We start from the raw sequence: 27,310 nt of genomic DNA on the forward strand, positions 1-27,310 counted from the left end.
AATGAGTTGACCAGGAGCTAGTGTGCATTCAAACCAAACCAACAGGAACTCTCTCCATATTGATTTTTTCAAGGCTTAAATTGGAGTTGGAGTCTCTTAAGTATAGTGAAAGGTTTCTGGTGTTGAACAATTAACATAATTGATCATTATGGGAAGGGGGAAGGGTGTATTCAGTATCTTTTTGAGGATTAGTCTTCTCTAAACTCTGTAAATGTTTTCAATGCTGTGTGTTGGAATAACGTTGATAACTTTTGAACTTACGTGTCTTCATCGTCAGATCTTGGCTCCGACCTCTCTGGATCCAACTCAATTGTTTCCATTTCACCATCAACATTATCAGTCTTTCCAATGGTAGCTGATAGTGGACCAATGAGATAGGTTCCTGATGCTAATGAAAAAAGTCAGTTATATAGTTTCAAATATTAATAGCAAAAGATCGGTTTCCAAGATACTGCAAATATTTAATACACAGAAGATGTTTATCTACACAGACCAAGTAGTTGACTGGAGAAAGCAAACACTGGATCTAAATTGCCACTAGAAATTTACACAACTAGCTTGCAGTCTAACAATTTTTGGCTCGTATTAAACAGATCCCTCTGTCACAAATTCAACTTCAGCGTTACCACAAAAAGAATGACAGCCATTCAACAGCCACTTTATTCCCCTCCTGATTTTCTTTTCCATTGGTTACCACCAAAGTCAACTTTCACCACCTATATTTCTTATCTTTGTCTATTTTAAAATGATTCTACTGTGATCAATGCTCCTCAGGAAGTTCCTTTCATTTTCCTGCAGTAATAAGTGTGCCATTATACAATTATGCTCAGTAATAAGTGTGCCGTTATACACTCTTCTCTTGGCCCATTTATTAAAGTCAAGCCATATCCCATCTTCTTATTTTACATTCTTTGCATATGATCACAAAATTATCAAATGTTTATCTCCCCCATTCTTCCTCTCTAGCTACAAACTGCAAGTTTTAAAAACTCAAGTTTTCAATATAGCATTATATAGCCACTGCCTCGTGATTTATCTAATCATCCAACACACACTTTTCAATCGTGGTGGTATCCTTTGGTAATTTAACATCAGCCAAAATTAGCTTTTCTTCTGTGATTAGATTTGTAAGTTAAAAATTGCTTACACAATATTACCACATCCTACAAAACCAAATCATTCATGTGATTTATATAGCCAGAATGATAGGCCACAAGATTCCAATAAGATAAAATAGCATATACAAAGCACTGCACCAGTCCTACCTACATGTGACTCCAGACCCACAGCAATGTGGTTGACTCAAATACCCTGTCAACAAGGGCAATTAGGGATGGGCAATAAATGCTGGCCTAGCCAGTGCTGCCCTTTTCCCATAAGTGAATAATAAAAAACTCAGAACAACAAGTAGACCATTTAGATTTAATTACTTTAAAAAGGAAAGGCAGGTGGTGTCAACAAATTTGCAGGAGCTGGAACAACATGCAAAACAAAAGCACAAATGCAGATGCTGGGAATCTGAAATTAAAACAGAAAATGCTGGAAGTATTCAGCAGGTATTGTAGCAACTGTAGAGAGAGAAACAGAATCTGATGAAAGGTCACAGACCTGAAACACAAAGCAAACCAGGCCTGTGAGCAATACGGCAGTATATTTGTTTTAAATATTGGGACCAGTTATATGAATGGCAATGTTTTTTTGGCCATGTACATTCCTATATACAACACAGGCACACAATTTTTTGGCTTATAGGGAATCCCACTTCAGCCAATTAAAAGGCTGCCATCCAATTGAAAAGGGTGATCTGCCCCTGGAAGACCAATAGCTCTGCAGCCTCAGTAACCCCACCAGGGAGAGGGTGCCCCAATGGCGGGGCAACCGTGGAGAGATGTGACCTTGTCTGGGGGAAACCGGAGCCAGGCAGGTCGGCCCCGGTTATTGTCGGGGGGGGTGAGGGTTATGGTACAGAGAGCACCATTGCTCCCAGGGAACCCCTCCATGGGCCCATCAAGGAGGCACCCCACATCCGCAACCCCCCCCCCCCCCACCCACCCCCACCACCACATACCTCTGGAGCCCAGTGGGGGGCTGCCAGGGTTTACATGGTGGTCCACTCAGAACACAGGAGGACAGGAATGACCCTTAATTGGCCACTTAAGTGGCTCAGTTGTCTGCCCAGTGGCAATATGTCATTGCAGCTGGAAGATGTTGTGCTCCCCTCTCAAGGCTTTCCACCACTGTAATGCCAGCCCTCCTATGTCCAATGGGGTGGGAAAATCGAGCCCGCTTCCTTTAAATTGTAGTGTATTCTGCTGCCATATTTTAATGAGTTAAAATCCAGTGTAAGTGGTAGGTCATATCATACACAAAATATCTATAGTTGGATCTAAGCTGAACACAAGATTCGTTTTACAACCAGCCGAGGTATTTTATTTTCCAGTTCCTTGGAAAACATTAAAGAAAAAAAAAACTCTACCTAAATAATAAATTCAGCCCCTAAAAAGTTTAATTCATACAACTGTGCACAACACCTCAAGCACAAGTTCTGAAAAATTGCATGTGAAGGGTGGTCTTAAAGTTGCATAAAACAAGAATAGAAAACTGACTGATAAAAGTGTTTACCCACATTTTGATGAAGGATTATACCCATAATGTTAACTTGGCTTTTCCCTGCCTGACCTACTTTGTACATACAGTGTTTTTTTAATGTTTCATATTTCCAACATCACCATTTATTTTTATTTTATTCCATCTGCGCTGTTGCTTTTGTTCTTTTTTTCAAAAATGTTCTGAATAGATTTTTGCACTCTTCAAGATGATTGATATGAGTGTTGGAGAACAGAACAATTGTGCCAGCAACAAGCGCACCTGGCTTATGTACAATACAGACTATATGCCGAGTACAGCTCCTACACTCTGCCCCAATCTATCTTAAACACATTTTTAAGTTTAAAAAAAAATACTACTGATCCATACTGACTAAATAAAATGCTTATTGATGGGTTTGCTGTGGAAAGAAGTTGTTCTTCTGGAACATGTTGACGAGTTCATATTCAGTACGCTATGTAGAATGCTACACACTCAAAAAACTGTTGAAATGCTACATTGGTGAAATGAAGTGGTTGCTACTTGTTAATGTATATTAGGTCCAACAGTAGTGAATCAATTGAATCAATCCACCTTAATTTTTGCTTCAGTGGAACAGGTTTAGCTTGCCAGAAAAACATTGCATAACAGCAATCTTTGGAGCTCTGCAGTGTATCTTGATATGATGTGAAAATATAGTCAAGTGATATTAGAACTGAAAACAGTTGCAGTCTGTCAACATGAATAATTTACAATTGGCATATGAAGAATACCCATTGGGCAAGTAGGCCAATTAATTTTAATACAACTGGTTCATCTCTCCTTATAATGCTTACAGATGAAAAGAAAATGTAAATGCATCTTTGCACTTATCTAACTGTCTCTTGAATCCCAGGCTCCAGTCTGTTACTCATTTTCTTGCCCCGTTTGTTCCTTATCTCTCTCCTTTTTTTATATATAGGAAACACAGGAATATTCAGCCTCTCAAGCCTGTCCCATCATCCAATTAGATCATGGCTGATCTGCACCCGAACTAAATTTTTATGTTCCATATCCCTTGATATTCTTATCTAGCAAAATTCAAATAGATTTTAGTCTTGAAAATCTCAATTGGCAGCTTTTTAGGGGAGAGAGTTCCTAATTTCCACTATACTTAAATGTGAAGAAGTGCTTCTTCACATCATCCCTAAACAGCCACAATCTAATATTGAGGTTTTCCCCTTTGTTCTGAGTTCTACCACCAGTTGAAATAGTTAATCTGTATCTATCATTTTGAACCTTTTAATCAATTTAATTAATTCAATTACACTATTCCTCAACCTTTCAAACTTAAGGAATTACAAACAAAGTTTATGCTAGCTATCCTTAGAATTTAATTCTTTAAACCCTGGGACATTTTGGGGGCAAGGTGGTAGACTAGTAATCTAGAGGCCCAGGCTAATGCTCTGGGGACACGGGTTCAAATCCCACCATAGTAGCTGGTGGAATTTAAATTCAATTAATAAAATCTGGAATTAAAAGCTAGTGTCAGTAATAGTGACCATTGTCGATCATCATAAAAACTAATCAGGTTCATTCATGTCCTTTAGGAAAGGAAATCTGCCATCCCTACCTGGTCTGGCCTACATGTGATTCCACACCCATTGTAATGTGGTTGACTCTTAGGTGCCCTCTGAAATGGCCTAGCAAACCACTCAGTTGTATCAACCTGCCAAGAAATCTACAAGTAATGAAACCAGACAGACTACCTAGCACCGACCTAGGCACCGGAAGTGACAATGGCAAACCCAGCCCTGTCGACCCTGTAAAGTTCTCCTTACTAACATCTGGGGGGCTTGTGCCAAAATTGGGAGAGCTGTCTCACAGACTAGTCAAGCAACAGCCTGACATTGTCATACACAGCAAATGATACCTTACAATGTCCCAGACACCACCATCACCATCTCTGACAGCATCTGTAGACAGAAAGACAGCGTTAATGTTTCAAGTCCATATGACTCTTCTTCAGAAGAAAAGTCATAGGGACTCAAAACATTAACTCGGTCTTTCTCTCCACAGATGCTGTCAGACCTCCTGAGTTTTTCCAGCATTTTTTGTTTTTATTTCAGGTTTCCAGCATCCGCAATATTTTGCCTTTACCACCATCATCATGCCTGGGTATGTCCTGTCCCATTGGCAGGACAGACCCAGCAAGGTGGCAGCACAGTTATATACAGTTGGGAGGGAGTTGCCCTGGGAGTCTCAACATTGACCCAGACACCCGTGAAGTTTCATGCCTTCAAGTCAAACATGGGCAAGGAAACCTCCTATTGATTACAACCTACTGCCCTCCCTCAGCTGATGGATCAGTATTGCTCCATTCTGAACAACAATTGGAACAAGCACCGAGGGTGGCAAGGGCACAGAATGTACTCTGAGTGGGGGACTTCAATGCCCATCACCAAGAATGGCTCAGTCTCACCACTACTGACTGAGGTGGCTGAGTCCTAAAGGACATAGTTGCTAGACTGGGTCAGCAGCTGGTGGTGAGGGAACCAACAAAAGGAAAAAACCTATTTGGCCTTGTCCTTACCCATCTACCTGTTGCAGATGTATCTGTCCATGACAGTATTGGTAGGAGTGACCACCGCACAGTCCACGTGGAGATGAAGACCCAGCTTCACATTGAGGATATCCTCCATTGTGTTGTGTGGCACTACCACCATGCTAAATGGGCTAGATTTTGAACAGATCTAGCATTGCAAAACTGAGCATCCATGAGGTGCTGTGGGCCACCAGCAGCAGCAGAACTGTATACAACCACAATCTGTAACCTCAGGGCCTGGCATATCCCCCACTCTTCCATTACCATCAAGCTGGGAGAATCAACACTGGTAATGTTTGTTACCTTTAGATTTGACTATTCCAATGCACTCCTAGCTGGTAACCCACATTTTATCCTCTGTAAACTTGAGTCATCCAAAACTCTGTTGCCTGTGTCTTAACTCTCACTGAGTCCTGTTCACCTATCATCCCTGTTCTTGCTGACCTACATTGACTCCATTCATGAAAGGTCTTGATTTTAAAGTTCTCATCCTTGTTTTCAAAACCCTCCCTGGCCTCACCCATCCTTATCTGCTCCAGTCTTATAACTCTCTGAGATAATGGTGCTCCTCCAATCCTGGCCTCTTGAGCCCCCCAATTTAATTGCTCCAATGCTAGTGGCCACACCTGTAGTTGCCTAGCCTTCTGGAATACCACCTCTTCACTTAGCTTCTCTCCTTTAAAACCTACCTGCTCAACCAGACTTTTGGTCTTCTGACCTAATATCACTTTGTTTGGCTCCATAGCATTTTTTTTTATAATGCTCCTTTAAAGTGCCTTGGAATGTTTTATTACTTTGGAGACGCTATATAAAAAGTTTTTTTATTCATTCACGGGATGTGGGCTTCGCTGGCTGGGCCAGCATTTATTACCCACCCCTAGCTGCCCTTGAGAAGGTGGTGGTGAGCTGCCTTCTTGAACCGCTGCAGTCCATGAGGTGTAGGTACACCCACAGTGCTGTTAGGAAGGGAGTTCCAGGGTTTTGACCCAGCGACTGTGATATATTTCCAAGTCAGGATGGTGAGTGACTTAGAGGGGAACTTCCAGGTGGTGGTGTTCCCATCTATCTGCTGCCCTTGTCCTTCTAGGTGGCAGAGGTCATGGGTTTGGAAGGTGCTGTCGTAGGAGCCTTGGTGAAATCTTACAGTACATCTTGTAGACGGTACACACTGCTGCTACTGTGCGTCAGTGGTGGAGGGAGTGAAAGTTTGTGGATGTGGTGCCAATCAAACGGACTGCTTTGCCCTTTACGGTGTCAAGCTTCTTCAATGTTGTGGGTGCTGCACTCATCCAGGCAAGTTGGGAGTATTCCATTACACTTTGACTTGTGCCTTGTAGATGGTGGACAGGGGATTGAGGAGGTGAGTTGCTCGTTGCAGGTTTCCTAGCCTCTGACCTGCTCTTGCAGCCATAGCATTTGTATGACTAGTCCAGTTCAGTTTCTGGTCAATGGTAACTCCCAGGATGTTAATAGTGGGGATTCAGTAATGGTAATGCCATTGAGCATCAGTGGGCGATGGTTGGATTCTCTCTTTTGGAGATGGTCATTGCCTGGCACTTGCGTGGCATAAATGTTACCTGTCACTTATCAGCCCAAACTTGGATATTGTCCAGGTCTTGCTCTAGAACATGAGCTGCTTCAGTATCTGAGGAGTCACAAATAGTGCTGAACATTGTGCAATCATCAGTGAACATCCCCACTCCTGATCTTATGATGGAAGGAAGGTCATTGATGGAGCAAATGAAGATGGTTGGGCCAAGGATACTACCCTGAGGAACTCCTGCAGTGATATTCTGGAACTGAGATGACTGAGCTCCGACAACCACAACCATTTTCCTTTGTGCTGGTATGACTCCAACCAGCTGAGAGTTTTCTCCCTGATTCCCATTGACTTCAGTTTTGCTAGGGTTCCTTGATGCCACACTCAGTCAAATGCTGCCTTGACGTCAAGGGCAACAGGACTGCAGTGCTTAGATCTAATCCGTTGGCTGTGGGATCGCTTAGCTCTGTCTATCACTTGCTGTTTACGCTGTTTGACATGCAAGTAGTCCTCTGTTATAGCTTCACCAGGTTGCCAACTCATTTTTAGGTATGCCTGGTGTTGCTCCTGCATGCCCCCCTGCACTCTTCATTGAACCAGGTTTGATCCCCTGGCTTGATGGTAATAGTTGAGCAGGGGATACGCCAGGCTATGAGGTTACAGATTGTGGTTGTATACAATTCTGCTGCTGCTGATGGCTCACTGGGCATCCATGAGGCACATGGTGGGAATACCTGCACGGTGGTAATACCACACAATACAATGGAGGATATCCTCAATGCGAAGGTGGAACTTCATCTCTTCATCGACTGTGCGGTGGTCACTCCTACCGATACTGTCATGGGCAGATGCATGTTGGAGGTCATTGTGAAGATTTCATTACTGAAATCCTTACCTGAAGATTCTGTCCCTGCCTTCACAATGGATGCCCAGTGAGCCATCAGCAGCAGCAGAATTGTATACAACCACAACCTGTAACCTCATGGCCTGGTGTATCCCCTACTCCCCTGGGCAGATGCATCTGTGACAGGCAAGTTGGTGTGGATGAGGTAAAGTATGTTTTTCCTTCTTGTTGGTTCCCTCACCATCTGCACAGACCCAGTCTAGCAGCTATGTCATTTGGGAATCAGCTAGCTCGGTCATTAGTGGTGCTACCAAGCCACTCTTGGTGGTGGACATTGAAGTCCCCTACCCACAGTACATTCTGCACCCTTGCCACCCTCAGTGCTTCCTCCAAGTGATGTTCAACATGGAGGAGCACTGATTTATCAGCTGAGGGAGGGCTGTATGTGGTAATCAGCAGGAAGTTTCCTTGCCCATGTTTGACCTGATGCCATGAGACGTCATGGGTTACAGAGTCGACGTTAAGGACTCCCAGGACAACTCCCTCCCGACTATATACCACTGTGCCGCCACCTCTGCTGGGTGGGACAGGACACACCCAGGGATGCTGATGACATTATCTGTAAGGTATGATTCCGTGAGGATGACTATGTCAGGTTGTTGCTTGACTAGTCAGTGAGACAATTCTCCCAATTTTGGCACTCACCTCCAGACGTTACTAAGGAGGACTTTGCAGTGTCGACAGGGTTGAGCACGCCTAGGGTGCCGGGTTTATTTTTCAATGAATAAGATTTGAAAATGTTTTTTCCTATTTTCTTTGCAATGACTCTTAAATTCAGATATACTGTAAATTATCTTAATCCATTCCTTTTTTTGTGACGACTGAGTTCACTCACGTGTAGGCCAGACCAGGTAAGGACAGATTTCTTTCCCTAAAGGAGAGGATGGGTTTTTACAACAGTCGACAATGGTCATTATTAGACTTTTAATTCCAGATTTTTATTGCCGTGGTGGGATTCAAACCCAGGTCCCCAGAGCATTATCCTGGGTCACTGAATTACTAGTCCAGTGACAATACCTCTATGCCATCGCCTCCCCATTTGTTGTTGCATTGCCTTATTTTTTTGATTGTGGCAGAGGCGACCATCAGTGGTGCATTTCGGTGCTGGGCCTGGAAAAGATAGTGACTGCCACTGTGGCTAATAAAACGCAGCATCGCATTGCCTGTGCGCAGACAAGAAGAGCAGGTAGTGGATAATCACAAACATGCATGTTTGTCCTACTGGCGGGCAAATAAGCAACATTGAGGCTCACAAAACACTCAGGTTATACATCTGCAGAGGTAAGTGTTGTGACACAAGGCTCAGGTATGCATCCAAGCTTGAGGTAAAAGCAGATGGGACGGCATGCCTGAGGACCTGAGAGCAAAGCTGCTTGCACTAACAAAAATTGATGGAGATATTGAAAGGAGGGATAGGTAGGTTTTTTTCCCCCAGAATTGTTTTCTGTTTATTTTGCTAGAAATGTTTTTTTTTGAGATTTATATAATGGCCAGGGACTCAACTCAGGAATGTTCATTTCCTTTTTGTGGCATGATGCTTTATTTCTCAGTGAATAAGATTTGAATTTTTTTTTTCTCTATTTTCTTTTCAATGACTCTTAAAGTCAGGCCATACAAGATTTTCTGAGCTCTGCAGATGTATTGTAAATTATTTTAATTATATAGAGAGATGACACGTTTAAAACTTATTGTTATTAAAAGCTGCTTGCTCCATCTGGTGGAGAAAATATATAAGTGGATCCGTGTTTTATCTTTCTATATCATGATCTCACACATAAAATATCGTTGGTTTGCAGTGCTATACAAATTTACAAAACTGCTATATTTTATACAAATATATAACACACAATATTTAATATACACATTGCAAATATTTAAACATTTACCAGAATACATTTTATACAATCAATGTGTCACATCATATTTCTTTTTAAATTAGATCAAGTTCGTTAGTACTATTTTCAGAAATAGATAACCAGGTGGGTAGCTGATTTTCAGAGGAATGTAAATATTGACCTGGAGTTATTAACCACTGGGAAAACAGAAAAATCAGAGAAACTACGAAGATTCTAATATACTTAAAAATATGTTTATCGTAACAATAATTTTACCAGCCATCCAATCAAAGAGAAGTTAAAGTAATTAATTGAAAATACTTTTTAAACCAAATTCTTACCTCCTTTATCTATTGTGTAGGTCTTAAAAGCCAAATTCGAGTTAATATTCTTTAAGAAATTCAGTACTGTTTCAGGTGGGTGTTGGCTCCATTGTTTTCGAGGATTATTCTTATGATAAACTGTCACATGATTACCTAATAAATATCAACAAGTCAGTATCACCAAATAAATCAGAACTTTGCTGTAAAAAAAAGACACTTTGCAAAATTTAAAGACAGGGAAAATGGAAGTTACCGATGCTAACATCCTCAACAGCCATGTTGGATGTCAGTTTTGCATTTTCAAGTATGTTTAACACTGTATCTGGAGGAAATTCATTCCATTGCTTTCGACTGAGCACGTTGGAGGCTTTGCCACTTTGGATTATCACGTGGTCCCCTTTTGGTGTTACTGGTAATTAAATAAATAAACAGGATATAAAATTGTAACAGGAGAACACACAGAAGGACAGAACATAAAAAAGGTAATGCAGTTCATCAGGCTTGCTAATTACACAAACTGTGTAAATTTTATTCTATCATGGATTCTAATCTTATTCATTTAAACTCGAGAGAAAGGACTGCATAAATACTCCTTGTGGTAACCAACAGAATCACAGAATTGTTAAGGTGTAGATGGAGGCCATTCAGCCCATCATGTCTGCACCGGCTCTCTGAGCATTTTAACTTAGTACCAATCTCCTGCCTTCTCCCTGTTAGCCTGCACATTTTCTATTTAGATAATCATCCGATTCCCTCTTGAATACCTCAATTGAACCTACCTTCACCACACTTCCAGGCAGTGCATTCCAAACCCTAACTACTCGTTGTATGAAAAAGTTTTTTCTCACCTCTCATTTGCTTCTTTGGAAAACACTTTAAAACTATGCCCTCTGGTTCTCGATCCGTTTACAAGTGGAAACAGTTTCTCCCTATCAACTCTGTCCAGGCCCCTCATTATTTTGAAAACTTCTATTAAGTCTCCTCTCAGCCTTCTCCTCTCCAAGGAAAACAGTCACAACTTCTCCAATCTCTCCTCATAACTGAAGTGTTTCATCCCTGAAACCATTCTCGTAAACCTCTTCTGCACTCTCTCCAATGCATTCACATCCTTCCTATAGTGTGGCACCCAGAACTGTACACACAGCCTTGCCCTCATCAACCATTTATGTTACCTCTTCAAAAAACTCCAGCAAATTAGTTAGAAATGATTTTCCTTTAACAAATCCATGCTGACTCTTCAGAATCAATCCAAATTTTTTCATGCGACTATTAATTCTATCCTGAATAATTGTTTACTTGCAACCTGCATACACACAATCAGGTCAGCTTGCCTCTATTCAAATATGTACAATAATTCATTGAATTACATTTCCAGCATTATAAAAGTCACAATAGAACTGTAAAATCAGCAACAGGAAAGGAAGGATGCCAAGATGTAAAAGTGGAGAAGGCCAAGTATACCATGCAAACTACTTTCAATTATGAAGAGACGTTTATGAATTACAGCAAAATAATGTAACATATACATGTCAGAGTTAGCATCAGGATGGGAAGTAACAGCAGAAGCTTTCTAGTTCATGAAGGTTGCTGGTGCTAAACCAGGACAACTTGCCACATTTGGAAATATCATAATGGAAATAGCAGCAGATCTTTCACTTTAATGAGCTATTTTACCTTCCATTTGAGAAGCTGTTTCTTCCAATGTTTTTTGAGCTAGGCCCTTGGCAATGCTTTCTCCTTCTGCTGGGTTCCACTTTCTAATATCTGCGGATGCCTCTGTAGTTTTCTTTAAAATGTAATATCACATCACACACAAAAAAAGGAAAGGGAAGAAATAATGAACAAAAACACCAACACAAGTTAAAAAAAAACAAGAAATCAATTCTTCCTATGGAACTGAAGGACTGGAGTGTAATAGTGTTGTTACTATTTTATAGATTGGATAGCAAACAGATATGGGTATCAGTACATATTTGGTACCTAATTTACAGCGTATCAGCACAGATTCCAAAATCAACTGCCACAAATCCCCTCTAGTTCTACCCACCTCTTCTGATTTTTCAGCAGCATTGTCCTGGTATGGCAATCATATGGCAGAATGTGGAGCTTGTTGTGACATTAGAAAATAAAGCTCCACTATCCACTTACTAGCGTGAATCCTACCCTCACTCCATGCCAGTAAACTCAGTGATAAGTAATTTGGGCAAGTCCAAATTACACATAGTGGGTAGTCTGGTTTACTACAAATGTTCTCCATAGAAAATCACCTTGCTGACTTCATTAAGTACAGTCTTACCCTTATTAACTGGGCAGCAATGAGTGTTTAATGTTTCTAAACCATAATGATGCTTATACTAACGGTATGAAACAAGTTAATCCATTTGGAGGAATCTGATTGATAATAGTGATATGAAAAATAAGCACACCTAAGCAATGATATAGAATGGAGTTGATCAGAGAATGCCCTATATTATCTCATGATGCATGATAATCTATGTTAGTCAAGTGATTATGCTAAAGTATTTCTTTTAATACAACTAAGGGTCTCAATGGAGTTCAAAAGACTAATGCAATACATAGACAATGCAGTTTTCCTTCTTCATAGTTTTTCCTACTCCCAAAATGTCTCCACATCTCTTCTCAAATGCTGAAAATGTCCCTCCAGTACTTCAACCAAATGGTAATTCTTGAAGTGCAGGTCCAAATGGTGAACATCAAGAGCTATTCAAATGGGGGCATAAATCTCCCACCGACTTGGCACAAAACCACACTATCCAACAGGGATCACATAATACTTAAGAGTGGGAATCACAGCCACAATTAAGTTCTAATGTCTGCAGTTCAAACATTTACATGCAATATGTACCTTGCATGTTGTAGTATTTAAATATTAGAGCATATTTACCAAGAGTTCATACAAACCATATATTCACTTTCACCTGCGCTGGAGGAGACATCTTCATATTTGCTTGGTACACTGGCTGAAATGGATTGAAATTTGCAAACTTGTATATGGATTAATTTCACAATTTGTATAGTAGAATATTGTGCAGCATAACTTCCCAATAACTATTCCCTGAAATTCTTTAATACCTTTCTGCATTGTCCTGGGTTTATCTTGTGCTGCTTTCTTCTTTTTGGTTTTTACTTCACAAAACTCCTTCTTTACCATCTAGAAAAACAGGTTGAACATAAAAAAAGCACGAGCTAATGAGATAAGAAGGAAAACTATGCAAAGGATGGGCATTGTAAATAAATCCCCAAATGCTGGAATGTACAGGTCAATGTCTAAAAAGAATATTTCATGAATCAATCACAATGGATTTCTTCTCACCTCAGGCGATAAAAACTTGCTAATAAGCTTGGCAAAGCAATTCCTAGCAAGAATAGTGCTGACAGAGGGACGATCCTTTGGATTTCTTTTGAACATTTGTTTTATGATATATTGAAGTTCATAGGAGTAGTGCCTTGGAATTGGAGTGTAGGTCCCTTTGCAGATTTTCAGGATGAGATTCTTCCAACTATTGGACTGGAACTGACAAAAAAGAAGAGTTGAAAGCATTTATTTTCACAATCTATAAAAAAAAAAATTTACTGTTTCACAACATAACACTAAAACATGACATGCACTGTACTTCTAGAGGAATTCATTCAGTGGAGCGTTCCAAGACAATTTGAAAAAATAAGATGCTGTACAGATAAAGGCCTGTTTCCTGCCAATGCTCAGTTCGACGGTGTTGCTCTGTGACGTCATTTGGAGCACCTGAGTGGACAGCGGCCAGGTTCAAAGATGGTGCTGCTGAAATCATCACAGTTAGGCAGTGGCGCCCTTTTAACAGGCACTCAGAAAGAAATGTGAAACCTTATTACTTTGTACTCATCCATTGTGGATTGTTTAAATTAAAACATACATAAAGGAAAGACACATATTTAAGAAAAGACACTGCACTCTCTCCATCTTAATTACCAGCATGCTGGAATAAATCACAGTTGCTTGTAACCAGAATTAATACAGCCAGTTAGCTTGAAAAAAGTGCATTTTTGCAAGGAATGATTGCAGAGTTGCCTGTGGAACAAGCAGTGTTAGTAAATCATTGAGTTTCACCGTGAAAACTGTACTCTGTCTGCCACCCAAAAAGCATAGAGAAAGCATATGGTGGTATGCCATTAGCCATTACAATAGCCGTTACATAAGCAAGCATTGACAGGGGATTCCCCAAGAGTGTTTACCCAGGGTGGGGTTGGGGGTGAGAAGAAGCAGATGGTGACCCCCATAAATACAGCCTAACACTCTCTATGGATGCCCTGTGCCAACTGACACATTCCCCAGGAACCGCTGAATTTTGAAATTCACGCATGTGCAATCCTTCTGATGTCACCACTGCATACGGCCCTTAATCGTGCATGCGTAGACTGGTACTGGCAGACTGGGCACAGTGGAATGATGTCAACAGATTTCTGAGCATGCGTGAACAAGTGTGCATGCGCAGATTGCCATCTTGTGTTGGCAGGAGATGCAGTGATAGATAAAAGATTTTTTTTCAAAAAGCAATAGCTATTTGGCTGAATGATATATCTTTTCTGCATTTCTCTCATGATCTCTCCACATTGTAAACCATCTCCTGAGATTCTGTATTCAAAGACAATCCCTACAAGAGTTAAATTTGAAGAGGTTTCTGTTTTTTTTAAAACCTCTACCAGCTACCCTAACCTCGTTTTACTTCTTTGTTAGCTCTAGACTTAATTATTTCAATGCATTCCTGGCTGCTCTTCCACATTTTACTCTCTGTAAATTTACCAAATTCATCCAAATCTCTGCTGCCCCTGTTTTAACTTGCACAAGTCCTGTTCCCCTCTCAACCCTGTGCTCACTGACCTGCATTGGCCATCAAGCAACATCTTGATTTTAAAATTCTCATCCTTGTTTTCAATTCCCTCCATGGCCTCATCCCTCCCTATCTCTGTAATCTTCCCCAGCCCCACAACTCCAAGGTATCTGTGCTCCTCTAATTCTGGTCTCTTGGGTAATCCCAATTTTAACTGCACCTCCATTGGTGGCCATGCCTTCAGTTGCCTGGGCCGCAAGCTCTCCAACTCTCTACTTTGCTTTCCTCTTTTAAGAAATTCCTTAAAATTTACCTTGGGATGTTTCATTATATTAAGGGTGCTATATAAACTGTTGTTCTTGCAGAGGACAGTGCTAAATTCTGTAAAAAAAAAAACAGTTACTTACAGGATGCCGTAGCGTGCAGAGCTCGTACAAGACACAGCCCAAGGCCCAAATATCACTGCAAAGGTACAAATGGTAGATTTGGTGTTATTCGGTTGCAGATTCTACTGTGAATGAATTGCAAACAAATATAAAAAATAAAAAATAAATAGAAAGTAGACAGCAATGCTTGTTTCTATCTTTACTGGTTGAATGGTACACTCTTGTCGACATAAATATATCTTCCTTACAGTTGCTGCTATAAGAAAGGTGCTGTGAGCGAGCGTGAGCACTGTCTAAATACCTTGCCTCATTTTCTTCCCTGAAGCTGCTGATTCTTGCTGGAGTACAGTTACAGAGGTACCAGCAATCATCCAGCACCTTGATCAAAAAGAGGCCTAAATAGGGAGTGTAGTTAGGCTCTTTGTTTGTATGGAGAATCTCAGTCAAGGACAAGCCTGTTCTTAACCATCATCCACACGTGCATCTTCCAGCAAGAGTCACTGGCTAATCATCTCATCACCAAGACTCCTTGTATGGATGTGACACAGTGGAAGACAGTGACTTAATCCAGTTATCTCAACTGGATAAGCAGAATACTGCCTCAATAACGAAACAAAGATATTCAGTTTTCATTCCACAAGATACAAACACATTCATCATCTTGCATAACAATATCACTTTTAATGAGTAGTAAATTAATGGTGGTTGCACAGAAACAAAAATAGAAATAGAAATTTTAGCATTGGAAGATATACCTTGCCTGAGCTGAATTTAGGCCACACTTTCAGGCTGGTTTTACACATTCCCATTTCCCTACCATCTCCCAAAACTAACAATAAATTTGAGCCCATGTCCCCAAGGTTAACAAAAAGTGTAATAACCCAATGCAAACCCATTTCCAGAATTATGTTTCTAACTGTTAAAGAAAATCCAGTTTTTTGCTGTATACCTCCATGCATTGAAAAAAGTAGTGACTGGAGTTTCAGCTTCTGTGCTTACGTATCCCATGGTATTCCACCCATTGAAGTGTTGTGCCTAAAACTGCAGCTAACGAGTACAAAAGCAAAAACCCCAGTGAGTATAATACTTGTCAATAGCAACCTTTATGAAATTAAATGAATTAATCTGTTTACTTGCACCTATCTGTTGCTGGTTAATAGCTGGAATTTAAAAATCAAAATCTATCCCAGTGCTGGGAGTGTGACATGCCCTCTACACAGCATCCTTAATCAATCTGTCACCTCTTTCGTAATTAAGTTTGTACCTTTTGTTATTGTATGGCTTATTCTCCCAAATTTCTGGAGATACGTAGTAAGGCGTTCCTACATAGGTGTGAGCAAAAGCCATGGGACTGTAGATAGGAAAGAAAAATGACATTGGGCAGCAAACAAATATTTTTAAAAACATATCAGATCATACATAGTGGCTTTGAAGTGTTACTTACAAGATTGTTAGGGTTTTTCAAACATAAAATTATGCTAAAACACATCAACCAAATAATAATCAGAGATTCACTAATAATCTTACCTGTTCAGTAGATGTGCAGATCCAAAATCTCCCAGTTTCACCACTCCATTTTTAGTGAGGAATATGTTCTGTAATTTAAAATCAGACAACAAAGATGAATTGTATATAGACTGTGTACTGATATGTTACCAAACTCCATAAGTTACCTCCTAACATGCACATTATTACATGTAGCATTAATTCACTGAGTTTGATGTTATTCTTTCAAATAGTGAGAGTACCTGGGGTTTGAGCAAATCACTTTCCTTCCCTAGATCCACGTGGTACATTTGCAGTACAATTCCAGTGAGGTCCATTAGTTAGGTAAACATATTCTGGGGACAAATCTACATAGCTCTAATCTGGTTATGATGATGTACATGGGGCTCACGAACACAGTCCTAAATTTCACACTTGGTGTGTGCTCCCAGCTGTGGTCATGTTGCAAACGCGATTTCATGCTGGATGGCCAATTAAGGTCAACCCAGCGTGAAACGAGTCTTCTGAAAGGTTGGGAAGGGCCGGGTGGGGGGGCGGGAGTCTGTCGGGGCGCTGGGTCCAATGGCGACCTGGCGAGCACTTTAAAACTGACAGAGGCAGTTCCCTGAAGGCTGCCAGGGGAGAATTTTGGAGTCTGTCCAGGAGGCTGGAACAACAGCCTCACTAGTGGCTGGAAACATCAAGCGGGAGGGCAAGCCGGGTGGGCACTTGGTCCTGTTTCTTGGACGAGTGCCTCGAGATCCTCGTGGAGGAGGTGGGTGTCAGGCGGGACACCCTCGTACCCAGGGATGGCAGGAGGCCACCACACCTGACCAAAAAGGCCTGGGAGGAGGTGGCAGCCGGGGTCAGCAGCCAGGATGTTGTGCAGTGCACATGGGTGCAGTGCCGCAAAACGTTGAACGACCTGCTGTGCTTGGCAAGGGTGAGTAGCGAGTTCCACGGATCAGTGTGGAGAAGTGTTAAGGAGTGGCCGCCCCCGTGGAGCTCAGGGGTGTTAGAGCCTGAGTGTCAACTGTTACTGAAGCTGGCCAAGGGGGTGAGGCCTGGCGCTTGGCCTGAGCGCCTTACGGGTTGAGGGCCGCGACTTGGATGTGTCCTGCAAGGTGTTCCTCAAGTGGGGTTGGCCAGGCTGCAATGACGCTGCAGGTAGAGAGTGGGCTAATCAATGCTCCTCTGTCCTTTCAGAAGAGAAGCCATAATACCATCAAGAGGTCAAGTTCAGGCCCCCAAACCTCCTAATTTTGACGAGGTACGAGATGGATGACTTGGAGCTGGAGTGTTGCCACCCACCTCGATCAGCCGGTCGTGGAGAGGCAGAGGTCTCTGACAAAGATAAGAATGCAGTGCACAGAGTTGAAGGTGTTGGATTGTGCAAACATTCTTGTGTAGTATCATCATTATTGGGGGCCTTAAACCCGGTGACCTCATTGATCATTGAAAGACGATGGCACCATAATGCAGATCTCCATTGCCTCACCAGGGTGCCTGGCATGCACAGTGACAGTGTGATGACTTTAATGACATGTCATTGTTCTCCCTTAGATTCATCAGCTCGCACTTGAAAGCAGGACCCTGAAAAGACACCCTTGATGCCAGAGGACCACAGGACTGTAGATGCACCTGTGTCGCAGCCCCTCCCAGCACCTCGGTGGACATTAGATCGTCAGCTAGAATGTCAGTGCATAGCGGTGAGGGCACTTCTACTCACTTGAGGAAGAGGCAGAGAGTGCCCAGGGCGCCAGCAGTCGGAGGACTGCTGGAGACCAGGATCATGCTGAACCGAAGGCAGATGCTGAGCCTCTGGAGTTGCAGATGCTGATGTCCAACGGGATGTGCGGGAGGATCTGGTGGAGATCCATGAGGATATGCGTGCCATGGTCTCTGTTGTGGAAGAGTCCAGGCGGAGCATGAGCACTGTGTTGACCCTCATCGCTGAGCGCAATGCCTTCTCCATTAAGAGAGTGGCGACTCTCATGGAGAGGCAGCTCCAGGGACAGAATCAGGGGTTTCAGGGGTTGTGCTTGGACCTACAAGCCCTCACACAGGCACTAACCTCAGGTAGTCATTGACAGTGTGGGAGATGGGTGAGGCACCCAGCATCCCAGCTAGGTGCCTGTCCATCAATGGTGAGCAGGGAGGTCCAGAGTGACCTCACCTTGGTGCACAACCTGCTTGTCATCTCTGCGGGCTCTTCATTGGGCACTCTGGATGACAGCAGCAACTTCTCTGCTCCTCTACCAGTGAGCGTGGCATCGGATGAGACTGCGATGACTGGGGAGATGCCAGCCATGACAATGGCCATTCCCTCCTAGCCAGAACCAGCACAGGTTCCACTGGCCAGAGGACAACCGTCAAGGTCATCAAGACCAACAGGACAGCACAGTTAGCAGGCTGCCTCCATTGCCGCTGCCAGCAAGGGGACAGGGGGACACCAAGACACAGCACTCATAAATGTAAGTTTAATGGCACCATAAGCACAAGAGGGACTGCTCAAGGGAGCTTAAGGTGAAGAAACCCTTAGGAGGAAGTGACCATAGAATTTACCCTGCAATTTGAGAGGAAAAAGCTGTAATTAGATGTAACGGTATTACAGTTGAATAAAGGGCAACTACAGAGGCATGAGGGAGGAGCTGGCCTGAATTGACTGGGAGATGAGCCTAGCAGGAAAGACAGTGGAACAGCGATGGCAGGAGTTTCTGGGAGTAATTTGGGAGACGCAGCAAAAATTCATCCCTAGGAAGAAGAAGCATACTAAATGGAGGACGAGGTAACCATGGCTGACAAGGGAAGTCAGGGACAGCATAAAAGCTAAAAAGAAAGCATACAATGCGGCGAAGAGCAGTGAGAAACCAGGGAATTGGGAAGCCTACAAAGACCAACAGAGGACAACTAAAAAAGAAATGAGGGAGAAGATTAAATATGATGGTAAACTAGCCAGTAATATAAAAGAAGATTGCATGAGGTTTTTTTTAGATATATAAAGGGTAAGAGAGAGGCAAAAGTGGACATTGAACCGCTGGAAAATGACACTGGAGAAGTAGTAGTGGGGAACAAAGAAATGGAGGAGGAACTGAATAGGTACTTTGTGTCAGTCTTCACAATGGAAGACATGAGTGACATCCCCAAAGTTCAAGAGAGTCGGGGGGGCAGAGGTGAGTATGGTGGCTATTTCCAAGGAGAAGGTGTTAGGAAATCTGAAAGGTCTGAAGGCGGATAAATCACTTGGGCCAGATGGATTACACCCCAGAGTTCTGAAGGAGATAGCTGAAGAGATAGTGGAGGCGTTAGTGGTGATCTTTCAGGAATCACTGGAGTCAGGGAGGGTCCCAAAGGACTGGAAAATCGTTAATGTAACCCCCCTGTTTAAGAAGGGAGTGAGGCAAAAGACGGGAAATTACAGGCCGATTAGCCTGACCTCGGTCGTGGGTAAGATTTTAGAGTCCATTATTAAGGATGAGATTTCAGAATACTTGGAAGTGCATGGTAAAATCGGGCAAAGTCAGCATGGTTTCATCAAGGGGAGGTCATGCCTGACAAATCTGTTAGAATTCTTTGAGGAGGTAATGAGTAGGTTAGACAAAGGAGAGCCAATGGATTTCTTGGACTTCCAGAAGGCCTTTGACAAGATGCCGCACAGGAGGCTGCTCAGTAAGATAAGAGCCCATTGTGTTAGAGGCAAGGTACTAGCATGGATAGAAGATTGGCTGTCTGGCAGGAGGCAGAGAGTGGGGATAAGGGGGTCCTTCTCAGGATGGCGGCCGGTGACTAGTGGAGTTCCGCAGGGGTCAGTGTTGGGACCACAATGTTTCACTTTATACATTAATGATCTAGTTGAAGGAACTGAGGGCATCCTGGCTAAGTTTGCAGATGATACAAAGATAGGTGGAGGGACAGGTAGTGTTGAGGAGGCAGGGAGGCTGCAGAAGGATTTGGACAGGTTAGGAGAACGAGCAAAGAAGTGGCAGATGGAATACAACGTGAGGAAGTGTGAGGTCATGCACTTTGGTAGGAAGAATAGAGGCATAGACTATTTTCTAAATGGGGAGAGAATTCAGAAATCTGGAGTGCAAAGGGACTTGGGAGTCCTAGTCCAGGATTCTCTTAAGGTTAACTTGCAGGTTGAGTCGGTAGTTAGGAAGGCAAATGTAATTTTGGCATTTATTTCAATGGGACTAGAATATAAAAGCAGGGATGTGCTGCTGAGGCTTTATAAGGCTCTGGTCAAACCACATTTAGAATATTGTGAGCAATTTTGGGCCCCGTATCTCAGGAAGGATGTGCTGGCCCTGGAGAGAGTCCAGAGGAAGTTCACGAGAATGATCCCAGGAATGAAAGGCTTAATATATGAGGAACGTTTGAGAACTCTGGGTCTATACTTGATGGAGTTTAGAAGGATGAGGGGGGGATCTGATTGAAACTTACAGAATACTGAAAGGCCTGGATAGAGTGGACGTGGGGGAAGATGTTTCCATTAGTAGAAGAGACTAGGACCAAGGGCACAGCCTCAGAGTAAAGGGAAGACCTTTTGGAACAGAGATGAGGAGAAACTTCTTTAGCCAGAGACTGGTGAATCTATGGAATTCATTGCCACAGAAGGCTGTGGAGGCCAGGTCATTGAGTGTATTTAAGACGGAGATAGATAGATTCTTGATTGGTAAGGGGATCAAAGGTTACAGAGAGAAGGCGAGAGAATGGGGCTGAGAAACTTATCAGCCATGATTGAATGGCAGAGCAGACTCGATGAGCCGAACGGCCTAATTTCTGCTCCTATGTCTTATGGTCTTATGGGTGAACTTCTGTTCTGCCATGTTTTGTTAATATGTTTACCGATGTGACCACTAACACCATATATTGTTATGTTCATTTGATGTGGGTGTCAACATATTATAAATATTGCTTTTGTCTTAATGGCTTCAGTATGCTTCAATTGTTTTGTAGATGCAGGGCACGCCAGTGTGTAATGCTGGACCTGAGTGGCTTTAAACTTTATTGCACAGGCACTGAGTGGACTTCGGGTTCAAATGAAAGGATCATTTCATTCATCCAGGATGGAGGCGGCAGCCCTGGCATGAGGTGGAAGCAGATCTTTGGCATCCAAGCTGGAGGAGCGTTGGATCAAAGCGTCCCTGATGTCCCTGCCTCCCTGAAGGATCCAGAAGTCTGCTCCAGGCACTCAGTGTTCTCCTCACTGGGCCCCTCTTCTGAATCACCACTGGATTCATCCTCTGTGGCCTGTGGAGATGCCTCAAGATCCTCTGCTTCCAGTGGGTCCCACCTTGCCAGTGCCAGATTGTGAAGAGTGCAGCACGGAATCACTATCAGTGACACCCGCTCTGGAGCGTATTGTAGTGCTCCCACTGAATGGTCCAGGCATTGGAAGCACATCTTCAGAAGACCTATGGTCCTCTCTATCACTGGCCTTGTGGAGACATGACTCATATTGTAACGCTTCTCCGCCTCTGTTCTTGGTTGGCAGAGAGGCGTCACGAGCCACCTCTTCAAAGTATAGCCCTTGTCACCCAGTAGCCATCCATCCAATCAAGCTGGAGCAGTAAATAGCCTTGGCACCTGTCAGTGTCTAAGGAGGTAAGCGTCATGGGAGCTGCCAAGGCATCTTGCACAGACTTGCAGAATCTGCATATTGTGGTCACACACTATCTGGACATTCATCGAGTGAAAGCCTTTCCTGCTGACAAAGGCACCCGGCTGACCTGCTGGCACCTTGATAGCTACTTGTGTGCAGTCAATTGCACCCTTCCTGGAGACAGGGGAACCCAGCAATCACTCAGACTCGCAAACCCTCAGACTCGCTCAGCCTGGCTGACCTCGTCTGTTCAGAAAAGAATAAATGTGATTACCCACCTGAACAGAGCATCAGTCACCAGTTTGAAGCAACTGTGGACAGCTGATTGGGACACTCCACAAAGGCCTCTGGAAAGACCCAGAGGCATAGAAGTTGAGGGCCACTGTGACCTTCAGAGCCACTGGCATGGGGCGTCCAGCCAACCAGTTGGAGGTGATCTCAGGCCCAATCATCTGAAAAATGGAGGCACAGTCTCCCTGGAGAGGCAGAGCTTCCTTCAGCATTGCATCTCGGACATTTTGAAGTAGCTACATCGCTGCCTGTAAACTCTGACAACAGAATAATGGTGTCTTCTGCAGCCCCTTAGGCCTTGGACTCCCTGTTGGCCCTGCGCCCCTTGTGCCTGAGTCTCTCCTCCCACAGCAAGTTCCCCTGCAATGCTGCATTGGGACACCTGGCCTCCTCTCTCTTCTTCCCCTCTCTTCCTCCTCAGAGGAGGTGCCCCCAGCAGAAACCACAATCCCCATTACCAGGGTTACAGAAGGCTGTCTGATACCTGGAAGGGTCCACTCGGTCAAAATACTATGGGGGCCTTGGAGACACTGATGAGTCCTGAAATGAAGCCTGGAAATGCTAAGACTGAAGCTCAGAACAGAGATAGAGTTGTCATGTTCAAATAAGCAACCAGCAGCAAACTACATCCTAAACTCCTCACTACTCACAATGGCAATGCTGCGGACCCTATTCATCCCACCATCTGATGAGGTTTCATTAAAAGGGGGCTGCCCACCCATGCAACAAGCGTGAAATCACACGGGCAATGTAAAATTGTGAACAATTGCCTTTTTAATGGCCTTAAGTGGCCTTTTAATTGTTGGTGGGTGCAGCCCCGACAGCCATGCGTGCCTGCCAACCTAAAGATTGTTCGCGTGCGGAATGACGTTGGGATGCTCACCCAAAGACATCTCGCACTATTTCATGTAGGTTCAGGTGGGGCACGGGCTCGCCTGTGAGGCATAAAATTCTGCTCATAATGAAAATCACCTCGCTGGTTCTTTAGTGATGCTGATTGAGAAACACACAACTCTTATTCAAATAGTGCCTTGGGACCTTTAATGTCCTTCTATTCATACAGACAAAATCCCAGGCAGACAATGTCTCATTTGAAGGACAGCACCCCTAGCAATGCAGCATTACCTTCGTACTGTGCTAGAACAGGAATCTGTGCTCAAGTCCTGGTGTGGAACTCAAACCCACAATATTTGGACGTGGAGGAAACAGTAATACCAATGGGTCCAGGCTGACACATGTTTAAATGGCCACTCATTTCTTATTCTGCACATATCTTCACAAGATGGGCAAGAGCAGGAAGATTATCTCTGTGCAGATCAGGGTGACCAAGAAGCAGACTACTGCATTTGGGATCAGGCAGGAACAAATTTGGGGTCGGATGTGGGTAGAGGAGCTGGTGAGAAGATGCTATGCAGCAAGAGCTGCAGTACCCAATTTAGCTACAGTACTCAAGGTGAACCTAGATTATCAAAGGAGAGGTTAAACCCAAGCCAGGGAACAAAATTTAAGAGGTGCTGTATTAATAGAATGAAGGTCTGATGAACTATTCCAGTTTGAAAGTGGGTTGAATCTTTTCCGCCAGTGATCTGATATCTGCATGGTATTATGTGGTTAGTGTGGATCAATTAGCAACATTAGAAACTGGTTATAAGATAACTGTATTACCGATACGATTATTGATAAATAAATTGCAAATTATCAACAATGAATGCATAACACAGCAATAAGATAATTGTTCTGTAATGACTGTCCTGAGACAGAGCTAATGAGATCACAGCATACTGAAAACAAAACATGGGCGATTGCACAATTTTACAAGAATAAGCTGGCCAGTGAATAGAATAGCAATCCTACTTCCAGTTCAATTGAGGCTAGTTAGCTAGCTCAGCACAGATCAAGGGTCAAAGCCTGTGATCTTTCGTCTCATGTATTTTGGTTAAAAAAAAACTGGGTGATGCAGTTACATACTGAGTCACTGAAGGGTGTAATATCCATTTCAGATTTCCTCCAATAATTTTAAGTATCATTTTGATTTCCACAAAACGTCACAAAATCATGTTTGAAGATATGATTAATGCAAAACAAAATAAATACAATACTTTATTCACGAGAAGCTAGAAATTACAGTTGGTGTTGCTGATTAATGAATTCCGTCTTACTTTAATGGAGGCAGTTACCTAAAGTAGCCTAACACCTCCATTAAGATAGAGAATTATACAAATTAAGGGGAGAATTATACAAATTAGTTAAATACCACTGATACATAAATAATACTGATAAATAATAATAACACTGATGTTTTGAAATAATATTAACTTCAGATGTCAAAACACAGAATTTTCATGACAAAGCCAAACTTCATAAATCCCATTAGATTAGCCAGAAATCAAACAATCATTAGACTATTCTTAATTTCGTAAAGTCTAACAGTTATTTTAATATATTTTTCTCTGTAAAAATGAATACTTGCCTTGGATTTGATATCTCGGTGTAGAACTCGTTTGTCATGTATGTGCTTCATTCCAAGACAAATTTGTACAAATAGGCTCAGCACCTGTTGAAAACAGGTTGACAAAATCATTCCCCTATTGGCAATGTAACAGTAGAATTAGACTATAGCTTCATGAAAAATGCACCATAAATTCTGTGGAAGTTATGTTACAGAGGTAATTATCCTATATATCATAAAACTTCAGATTGTTCAGGTTAATTTTAAAATAATCTATGTACTCTAAAGGCTGAATAATACTTGGGGGGGAGCTGCTCCATCTGAAGACAGAATGCAGCCTACACCAACAGAAGATGCAGGTGAAATCTGGGCATTTGAGTGAGATGGGGGTGCTCCTCCAGCCCTCTGGTTTCCTGTGGTTTAATCTAAAGGGCACCCATTTCCAGACAGCCCACAAGGAAAGCTGGAACTGGACACAAAACAATTCACCACAAGTGAATTCTGTTCTTCTAGGATTAGGGTTGAGTTTCATTCACGACAAGATGTATACCATTTCTTCTGGAAATAATTTTTCCTTTTGTTGCAGAAGTTTTTGCGTGAGATCGCCACCATCACAATACTCCATCACGATATAAAGGTGCCCATCAGCTGTAATAGAAAAAGATATCATAACATTAACTATGTATATAGTGTGTAGGATAGTGAAATCCAAAATCAAATAGTGCCTGAGACAACAATTTACAATCGCAGGATTCTTTTGTGCAAAATGACAATATTTTATCACAAATTACAAATACATAGGATGTACAGCACAGAACTAGGCCTTTTTTGACTGTTATTTGTCTGTGGGGTTAACAGGTTTATGTCTTGCTCCGCCCAAGTATTCTCCCACCCTTCTTCATCTAACCTTATCAACATATCTTTCCATTTCTTCTTTCCTTGCATGCTTATCTAGCTTCCCTTTAAGCACATTTATGCTGTTCGCTTCAATCACTCCATTTAGTAGTGAATTGCACATTCTTGTCACTGCCCGAAGAAAGAAATTTCTTATGAATTCCTTATTGAATTTGTAAAGAATTATATTATATTTTACTGCCCCTATTTATAGACTCCACAGCAACTGGAAACATCTTCTCCATGTCTATGCAATCAACTCTTGCAGAATTTCACCTCTGAATTTTCTCTTATCTAGAGAAAAGAGCCCCAGTGCTTTAGTCTTTCCTGATAGCTGCAGATCTTAGTTCTGGCATCTTGTATATAAATAGATGATTGCTGCTGTACAAGGATAATTACTGAAACCTATTCATAGCACGAGAGAACTGGAAAAAAATACAGAATTGAGAAGGTAAAGAGATTAACAAAACATGCCAACAAAAAAGGAGACTAAACAAGAAACCTTTCCCAGTCTATGTGGAGCGCATATAGCACAAGTATATTTAGGGAAAAGGAAAATATATACAGAAATAAGGGGCTCCCCAGAAATAGTACTCATTTACTTGGAGTGCCCTTACTTTCTCTTACATCTTACTTTCATAATGCACGTTAATTACAAAATGTGCTATAATGAGCATGCAAAAATAAAATAAGCCATCTCAATCACCTTTCGAAACATTAATACTTTGTAAAGTTTGTAATTATTCCTTTTACCCTGTTTACTAGCTTAGCTTCCTTCATCATATTTCATAATAGAGATAAATGTTTCACCACTGGGGTAATTCATGCCAGAATAGTTTCAGGCAGCCAGAACTGGGAGTGAATTGTTGGCAACTAACTTTCCTGTCAGCTCGGTAGTGCGGCTTCAAGACTAGATTTCGACAAATGTTGTATACAATTGGCGGGAGTGGAAAACTGTGGACAAAATAATCTTAAATGAGTGTAGGCAATTATGGCAGCACAACAAGAGCCTTTGGAACATTGCAAAAGGCAACTCAAACATTAACAGCCTATGGATGGACATGAGGGGGCAAGAAATAAATAAACTCAAGTTCCAGGCAATAGTCCTACAGACAATTAACAGAGCAACTCAGGACTCAATCCCATTAGATGGCTGCTGAATATGAGATAATCCTACATGAGATGATTGGGAGTGCAGTCATCCTCTGTGTTATTCCATAACATCATCCCTTTGGCCAGCATTGAAGTATGCCTGCAAGAAGGTGGTGCCAAGTAAGAGATCACAGCTGACTTTACTATCTATCACTGGCCATGCCAATCCTAAGCTATATGGTAGCTTACACGACCTTGCAGCATTGTCACAACTCTGCATCCATGTCTTTGCTGAACCAGATCCTGTGAAGACAATTTCCCATGCACATTTTGGGGTGCGCACAAGTGGTCAGTGACATTTTAGCAGAGGCAGCCGATAAGGCATCACTGTCTCTAGATCACCCTGGTATGCCAGCTTTCGTGCAATGGCTCTGAAAGCAAGACATTCACTGACCCTGTTCACTGGGATCTGCTTTGGGACACAAAGTGGGAATATTTGGACTTCAGCCT

The 27,310-nt window shown here is 42.5% G+C and overlaps 1 protein-coding gene across 3 annotated transcripts in view; it reads right to left on the reverse strand.

Annotated features, from left to right (window-relative positions):
- Nucleotides 1-27,310, reverse strand: part of nek3 (NIMA related kinase 3) — a 33,076-nt gene that overhangs the window by 842 nt on the left and 4,924 nt on the right. For all 3 annotated transcript variants that reach the window (XM_041198549.1, XM_041198548.1, XM_041198550.1), the window contains exons 4-15: nt 25,365-25,462; nt 24,836-24,919; nt 16,512-16,579; nt 16,249-16,335; nt 15,006-15,060; nt 13,107-13,307; nt 12,866-12,944; nt 12,695-12,753; nt 11,447-11,558; nt 10,026-10,181; nt 9,791-9,925; nt 262-388 (exon numbers count right to left, since the gene is read on the reverse strand). In XM_041198549.1, the coding sequence (XP_041054483.1) occupies nt 262-388; nt 9,791-9,925; nt 10,026-10,181; nt 11,447-11,558; nt 12,695-12,753; nt 12,866-12,944; nt 13,107-13,307; nt 15,006-15,060; nt 16,249-16,335; nt 16,512-16,579; nt 24,836-24,919; nt 25,365-25,462 (1,261 nt within the window). The remainder of the gene's footprint in view (nt 1-261; nt 389-9,790; nt 9,926-10,025; nt 10,182-11,446; nt 11,559-12,694; nt 12,754-12,865; nt 12,945-13,106; nt 13,308-15,005; nt 15,061-16,248; nt 16,336-16,511; nt 16,580-24,835; nt 24,920-25,364; nt 25,463-27,310) is intronic.

This window comes from Carcharodon carcharias, chromosome 11 (genome assembly GCF_017639515.1).
Source record: "Carcharodon carcharias isolate sCarCar2 chromosome 11, sCarCar2.pri, whole genome shotgun sequence".
Taxonomy (NCBI): Eukaryota; Metazoa; Chordata; class Chondrichthyes; order Lamniformes; family Lamnidae; genus Carcharodon; species Carcharodon carcharias.